The 8,475-nt window shown below is 40.9% G+C and overlaps 1 protein-coding gene across 1 annotated transcript; it reads right to left on the reverse strand.

The window, feature by feature from the left end:
• Positions 1-632: 632 nt before the first annotated feature.
• On the reverse strand, positions 633-2,770 carry LOC107655727 (neuromedin-S-like). Its single transcript, XM_016443299.1, has 6 exons — positions 2,692-2,770; positions 1,628-1,680; positions 1,086-1,139; positions 970-996; positions 841-894; positions 633-761 (listed from the first exon to the last, which is right to left on the reverse strand). The coding sequence occupies exons 1-6, from the start codon at positions 2,768-2,770 to the stop codon at positions 633-635; spliced, it is 396 nt and encodes a 131-aa protein (XP_016298785.1).
• Positions 2,771-8,475: the final 5,705 nt, after the last annotated feature.

Raw genomic sequence — 8,475 nt, forward strand, 5'->3', positions numbered from 1 at the left:
CGTAATTGTATTTTTGTTTTTGGTTTTCTGAGCAAAAAATAAATATGATAGATTTTCGCCTGATTTACAGAAGAGAGCCACTAAAACGTCATTCAGTGTGACAATCTTGTCAGGCATATTTACAACAAAAATCCATTTATGACTAATTACTTTCTCCCCAAACACTAATTAGTTGTAATTTTAAGTTTTTTAAATGTGCCACTATCCTAGCTTTTGCCCATTTGTCAGTAAGAATTTTTTACTAATTTAAAACCCAATAGAATTGAATATGCTCACTTATTCTTTTATATATTTTAATGTGTACAGGTCAAAATAAGCATGTTGTCTGAATTTTTACATAACTGTAAGTGTTACACTGAATGACAATGTAACATTATTTCAACCAAATTGTAAGATTGTATCCTCCAAAAACTTATTTGAAACCTTAAAAGTAGATACTTTATTAACATTTAATGTGCTTTCTGTGGACATATAATCACTTTTGTACATTTCTTTTGATGCGGACATCTTAACGTCTTTGACCCACATCTTCATTCTTATTTTGGAAAGTTTATATTGATATTTTTAACCCAGCATCATTTTTTTTTTGCACATCGGCAGAGTTAGTTTTAAGATGCGGGCTATCGTTCTGATCATCTCCAGCTTTCACATCTTCTGATCAATAAGAGGAACAGAGAGAGCACGCTTCCACGCACCTGCTGCTTCTTCCTGCGCAGAGAGAGCTTCGGCGAGAGACGCATGAGCGGATGAACCGAGTGAGACTGAGAATCAAACATTCACATATTCATACACATATCAGGGAATATGCATTAAAGACAGAATCCGGTGAGATGTTCATACCTCTCTCTCGACGGAGCCGACGGAGTTGTGTGCTTTAGAATAGTGAAAGAGAAACTGAAGAGCAGAGGAGACGGTCAGAGAGCACACAGCCGTCTGTCTGATCTATGTGATGTGTGAGTGAGATCTTACCCTCTTGAAGACATGCTGGATCTGCTCCTGAAGAGACACAGGTGAGAGAGTTCAGACGCGCTCGTGATGAGAGAGCTAACACCAGACACACGCACACGCGTGTGAACGCCACTCACCTGCTCCTGATTCCTCCACTGCGCTCCACACAGAGTGCTTAACAGAGCCGAGCCCTGCAACACAGACAAACACTCATAAAACACACACAGAGACAAGTGCACTTCAAACTATACACACAGGATAATTATATATATATACTGGTGGTCAAACGTTTGGAATAATTAGGATTTTTTAATGAAAGAAGTCTCTTCTGCTCAGCAAGGCTGCGTTTATTTGATTAAAAAATACAGTAAAAACAGTGAAATATTATTAGAATCTAAAACAGCTGTTTTCTATGTGAATCTCTGTTAAACTGTAATGTATTTCTGTGATGCGCAGCTGTATCTTCAGCATCATTACTCCAGTCTTTAGTGTCACATGATCTTCAGAAATTCTGATTTGCTGCTCAACAAACATTTCTGATTATTATCAATGTTGAAAACAGTTAATAATTCTAAACGTTTGATCATCAGTGTATAAATAGATAGATAGATAGATAGATAGATAGACAATTATAAAACAATAAACAAGCCAAAAATCAATCAATCATGTCTTCTCATACCTGAATATAATCTCCATAATCATCACAATCTGTCAGTGGATTTGGATAGCTTTCTGTAATCATAAATACAAAGTCAATTATTTATTAACTTACTAATTTATTGATTCATATTCACTATAAGATACTGTAATATATATATATATATGTGACCCTGGAGGACAAAACCAGTCATAAGGGTCAATTTTTTGAAATTGAGATGTATGCATCATCTGAAAGCTGAATAAATAAGCTTTCCATTGGTGTATGGTTTGTTAGGATAGGACAATATTTGAAAATCTGGAATCTGAGGGTGCAAAAAAACCTAAATATTGAGAAAATCATCTTTAAAGTTGTTCAAATGAAGTTCTTAGCAATGCATATTACTAATCAAAAATTAAGTTTTGATATATTTACGGTAGGAAACTTACAAAATATCTTCATGGAACATGATCTTTACTTAATATCCCAATGATTTTTGGCATAAAAGAGAAATGTATAATTCTGACCCATACAATGTATTGTTGGCTATTGCTACAAATATACCCCAGCGACTTAACACTGCTTTTGTGCTGCAGGGTCATATTTGTATATATATCAGACTCAGAGATATCCTTCTCCGAAAACCATAAAGAACCATAAAAATCCATCATAACTTGGAAACAACCTTAAATGATTCCTAAGGGAATCTTTTAAAAAGGATTTGATGAAAATTCAAGAACAACTAGATTCAGATATTACCAGTTTTTATAAGTATATACTAGTTTTAGACACAAGAGACACGTGATGATGAAAACAACAGAGCCACAGGATCCTGAAATTAAAACCTTTGGGATTCATTCATCTCTAAATAGTGACGTTTCTGAAAATACTCAATAGAAAATCAAATAAGAATGAAATTTCATCCATATAGGATCCTTGAGGATTAATTCTACATGATTCTCGAATTTCAACAGGAACCCTGTACTACCTAGCCTACATTATACTTTGAGAGTCACTAGTAAAGCTGATGAACTAGCTGTCTAAAACTGGTCACACAGATGAAGTGGACATGCATGTCTAACTAACATGTAAGTGAGGTTACTCACCTCCAGCCGAGCAGAAGCTGCTGATCAAACAAACTAAAGAGCAGAAGAGAGCAAACACACTCCCGCTCGCGCTGCCCATGTCCGCACTAGTTAGTGAGCGCCGCTGGAACTAGTGAGCTAGTGAACTAGTGAGCTGAGCTGGTGCTGATGCGGGAGGCTCTCAGAACAGCTGACCAATCAACACCGAGAGCGCATCGTTACCAGAGCGCGCGCTGCTCAGGGGTTCCACCCTCTTAATTAGGACTCGACGTGACGTCACAACACAGGGCTGGTGCTGTTAGAAGTGCATCACGGAGACGTCTGCGTTACATCTGCATTACATCTGCAGGACGTGTTTTATACACTGTTTGCTCATCTGCAATACTCTATAGTCTAAATGTAAATGTCAGGGCAAAGCATTCTTAAAGTAAAGCTTACAGAATGTCTGACAACTTGATTCATATTTCTCATACTTTATTAGATGTTCTTAAAATGTTCTCGGAAATGTCCTTATGACCTTATTTGTTCTTGATGGATATCTTCATGTCACCTTTAAATAACATTATAGGATCATGATAAGAAAACTGGACGTTTTAACGTCAAATAACATTGTATTTGGGGCAAAAATAAAGTTCGTAGAATGTTGTAAGAGACATTTTAGCCACCTTTAAAGCGGAGGTCTAATGCTATTTCATGCACTCTGACTTATTTACACACATGACGGAGTATTTCTGTGCCAAACACACTCCTTCAGGGTTTGTAGAAGTGAGTTTGGTCCTGTCTGACGTCATAAAGGGCGGAATTCCTTATATGGGCACTTCTGAGCAAAGAGAGAAGCTAAAGCTGTATCTGTCTTTTATAAATCTGACCAAACTAAAGACTCTTCTGAGAAATGAAGGATGCAGTACTACTCTAGGTGCTCAAGATTAACACGAGACTGGCAGAAACTGTGTGTGTTATGTCTGCTTTAAATAACATTATAACCATGAAAGAAAATTGGGCATTTCTAGAAACATTTCAAAACAAATGTTTTTGTTGCATGCGGTCTTGCCTCAAAATTTTTTTCTTGATTACATACGAATGTTAATGCAACATTTTGCAAACAATGTTACTTTTGAATGCTCTCTGAAAGTTCTGAAACAAGTAACATTTTAAAAAACGTTAGATGAACGTCCGACTAAAATGTTTCAGAAATTAAACATTCCATGAACGATGTATAAATAATAAAGTTTTCGTGTTAACTTTGAATGAACGTTCTGTTAACATCACAGTTTGTTCACAAGTTTGAGAGAGCGTTTCGATTCAAGAGTTAGTTGACACGTCAGGCGGTGTAAACTATTTTTTTTACAAATAATGTCTTTATTAATCACTTCAAAATTTTGGTGTTTAAAAACTCCTGTATACTGTACACTGTAAATATTTTGATTAATCATGATTTCACTTTTTTATCTTCTAATCAACTTAGATTCATTAATGTTATTCAGATAACATTACATTTTGTGTTTCAATCTCTTTCTTTGCATTAACTCAAATGTGTGTGTGTGTGTCTGTGTGTGTGTGTGAGTGAGTGCGAGTGTGTGTGTGAGTGAGCGTGCGTGAGTGTGAGTGTGTGTGTGTGTGTGTGTGTGTGTGAGAGAGTGAGTGAGTGAGTGAGAGTGTGAGTGTTTGAGAGTGTGTGTGTGTGAGTGAGTGAGTGAGTGTGAGAGTGTGTGAGTGTGTGTGTGAGTGTAAGAGTGTGTGTATGTGTGAGAGTGTGTGAGTGTGAGCACGTGTGTGAGAGTGTGTGAGTGTGAGCACGTGTGTGAGAGTGTGTGAGTGTGAGCACGTGTGTGAGAGTGTGTGAGTGTGAGCACGTGTGTGAGAGTGTGTGAGTGTGAGCACGTGTGTGAGAGTGTGTGAGTGTGAGCACGTGTGTGAGAGTGTGTGAGTGTGAGCACGTGTGTGAGAGTGTGTGAGTGTGAGCACGTGTGTGAGAGTGTGTGAGTGTGAGCACGTGTGTGAGAGTGTGTGAGTGTGAGCACGTGTGTGAGAGTGTGTGAGTGTGAGCACGTGTGTGAGAGTGTGTGAGTGTGAGCACGTGTGTGAGAGTGTGTGAGTGTGAGCACGTGTGTGAGAGTGTGTGAGTGTGAGCACGTGTGTGAGAGTGTGTGAGTGTGAGCACGTGTGTGAGAGTGTGTGAGTGTGAGCACGTGTGTGAGAGTGTGTGAGTGTGAGCACGTGTGTGAGAGTGTGTGAGTGTGAGCACGTGTGTGAGAGTGTGTGAGTGTGAGCACGTGTGTGAGAGTGTGTGAGTGTGAGCACGTGTGTGAGAGTGTGTGAGTGTGAGCACGTGTGTGAGAGTGTGTGAGTGTGAGCACGTGTGTGAGAGTGTGTGAGTGTGAGCACGTGTGTGAGAGTGTGTGAGTGTGAGCACGTGTGTGAGAGTGTGTGAGTGTGAGCACGTGTGTGAGAGTGTGTGAGTGTGAGCACGTGTGTGAGAGTGTGTGAGTGTGAGCACGTGTGTGAGAGTGTGTGAGTGTGAGCACGTGTGTGAGAGTGTGTGAGTGTGAGCACGTGTGTGAGAGTGTGTGAGTGTGAGCACGTGTGTGAGAGTGTGTGAGTGTGAGCACGTGTGTGAGAGTGTGTGAGTGTGAGCACGTGTGTGAGAGTGTGTGAGTGTGAGCACGTGTGTGAGAGTGTGTGAGTGTGAGCACGTGTGTGAGAGTGTGTGAGTGTGAGCACGTGTGTGAGAGTGTGTGAGTGTGAGCACGTGTGTGAGAGTGTGTGAGTGTGAGCACGTGTGTGAGAGTGTGTGAGTGTGAGCACGTGTGTGAGAGTGTGTGAGTGTGAGCACGTGTGTGAGAGTGTGTGAGTGTGAGCACGTGTGTGAGAGTGTGTGAGTGTGAGCACGTGTGTGAGAGTGTGTGAGTGTGAGCACGTGTGTGAGAGTGTGTGAGTGTGAGCACGTGTGTGAGAGTGTGTGAGTGTGAGCACGTGTGTGAGAGTGTGTGAGTGTGAGCACGTGTGTGAGAGTGTGTGAGTGTGAGCACGTGTGTGAGAGTGTGTGAGTGTGAGCACGTGTGTGAGAGTGTGTGAGTGTGAGCACGTGTGTGAGAGTGTGTGAGTGTGAGCACGTGTGTGAGAGTGTGTGAGTGTGAGCACGTGTGTGAGAGTGTGTGAGTGTGAGCACGTGTGTGAGAGTGTGTGAGTGTGAGCACGTGTGTGAGAGTGTGTGAGTGTGAGCACGTGTGTGAGAGTGTGTGAGTGTGAGCACGTGTGTGAGAGTGTGTGAGTGTGAGCACGTGTGTGAGAGTGTGTGAGTGTGAGCACGTGTGTGAGAGTGTGTGAGTGTGAGCACGTGTGTGAGAGTGTGTGAGTGTGAGCACGTGTGTGAGAGTGTGTGAGTGTGAGCACGTGTGTGAGAGTGTGTGAGTGTGAGCACGTGTGTGAGAGTGTGTGAGTGTGAGCACGTGTGTGAGAGTGTGTGAGTGTGAGCACGTGTGTGAGAGTGTGTGAGTGTGAGCACGTGTGTGAGAGTGTGTGAGTGTGAGCACGTGTGTGAGAGTGTGTGAGTGTGAGCACGTGTGTGAGAGTGTGTGAGTGTGAGCACGTGTGTGAGAGTGTGTGAGTGTGAGCACGTGTGTGAGAGTGTGTGAGTGTGAGCACGTGTGTGAGAGTGTGTGAGTGTGAGCACGTGTGTGTGTGTGTGAGTGTGTGTGTGAGTGTGAGCAAGTGTGTGTGAGTGTCCAGGTTACATACTTTTTAGGTTAAACCAACAGTAACGTGTTACATGTATAGGGACAGAAACAACTTAGGCTGCAACAGAAATGTCTTGACATTTTTAACCCACAACAATCGTGTAACTTTCCACTTTCCAAGGGAATATGTCGCCTCTGTTTTTTATTCTGTTTACTGGTCTGCTAAATTGTAGGGGATTCAGTGTCTAAATATAAAGGTGTGTCGTTTGTCTGTGTCCTGCATTTATGTAATGGAAAGAGAAAAAGCTGCAAAGGAAATCACTGAGACTATATATAACCAGCACAGCCTCGCTGGACATTAGAGAGGTGAAATAACACATGCACCTGTTTCAGACAATCAGCACAATGATGTTGATGTTTTGACCAGTGGCACAAATCACTTTGAAATCAAGATTAGAGTAATATATAGATTCAGCACGCTACTGGAGCTGGTTAATCTATCGCAGATTGAACGCACTGGTTCCGCCGCTGACTGTGCTTCCAGTGTTTTGTCTTTGATGCATCAATAACGAATTACACAGTGGATTACGGTGTTACCGGCAGCTGAGCAGAGACGAGACCCATGTGACATTCACCTTTTTCCACTTACACAGGGCTTTACTCAGCTCATTTATGACTTGCCTCCCGTGCACCGGAGACCTTCAGCTAACTGTGGCCGTGGGTATATTCATAATTGGGTTTTATTAGCTGAAACCTTATTGGATTATAATCGTTCAGAAGGCATCACTCATTTGTGTGTCTGACCGTCTCACTGACTATTTGCTTTCAGAAATTTATAGAGTTAATAACTTGCACATTAAAGACAAGCTGTAGTGAGTTAAAGGGACCGATGGTGTGGACAATAACTAGAATGTGTTCTTCAAGTTTTTTCTTTATCTATTTGCAGATAAAAACATATTAGGTGTTGTTGTGATATATGAACACACATGAATGCAGTCACGTCTTGTTTTCTTCATGCACTGGTCAGTTTTGAGGGCTATTGTGCTTCCAAATCAAGTCTCTTCTTTCAGACTAGTGGAAAGAAAACATCCACAATACACATTTAAGGGTTTCTTTTATTGCACTTTATCTATCTGCGTCTGTACATTTCAATCTTTAAAGAGTTTTTTCTCTTACAAACACCAAACTTTACAGTTTTATTCCTCTCTATATTCTGTAGGTTTGTACATATTTCACTCACACTGATTTATACAACATTTTACTCCTGAAAACATGGTTAAGATGTGTTTTCCGTCTGTTGACAGTATTTTCTGATTTATGGAGCGATGAAAAGAGAAATCCACAATCCCCTCTGGAAAAACCTTTAACATGTCAACAAAATCAAACAAGAATTTGAACCTGACTTTATCTAATGTTCAGATTTTTGTTCTGGAAATGTATGCAAATTAGTGCATGTTTGATTAAATAATGCCTCATTTGCATATTTAAACATGTCACTCTCTTCCAAAGGTTCCAAAAGGGTGTTTTCGCCGGACATTTTTGGTTCTCCAAAGAACCTTTCAACAACCAGTTCTTAAATAACCATTTTTTCCCTTAATCTAAAGAACATTTTCCACTATAAAGAGCCTTGTGCAATGGAAAGATTCCACGGATGTTAAACGTTCATCCATCAATGCCAATAAAGAGCCTTTATTTTTAAGAGTGCACCATATAATTCACATCGAAACGCAGTATTTACCATAAATCTAACATCTTTTACAGTGTGCAAACAGTGGAACTCCTCTAGAGAGCTCCAACAGAATAAAACAAGGGAAAATAAGTGCACATTTTCAAAGAAGAAGCATGGAGTATCTTCAGCTCATGCGTGACACTGCTGTGAGCATCCGAAGGGCTTTTAAGAGACGACCTCTTCTCATTCTCCTGAAATGAATAAACACATCGTGCAGCCATAACCACAAAACAATTGCATCGCAAAATGTCATGTTCTCCCCGCTGGCCTATCAAAGCGCAGGCGGATTGACTCGCTCGATGGAAGAACGGTGGAATCCTGCAGGGCTCTGTCCTGGGACCGGTTAGATTCTCCTTATGCCATTTTATTGATTGAAAATAAGAGTTGTAGTGGAGTCAT

The sequence above is a fragment of the Sinocyclocheilus anshuiensis genome, unplaced genomic scaffold (genome assembly GCF_001515605.1).
Source record: "Sinocyclocheilus anshuiensis isolate Anshui unplaced genomic scaffold, SAMN03320099.WGS_v1.1 scaffold1357, whole genome shotgun sequence".
NCBI classification, from domain to species: domain Eukaryota; kingdom Metazoa; phylum Chordata; class Actinopteri; order Cypriniformes; family Cyprinidae; genus Sinocyclocheilus; species Sinocyclocheilus anshuiensis.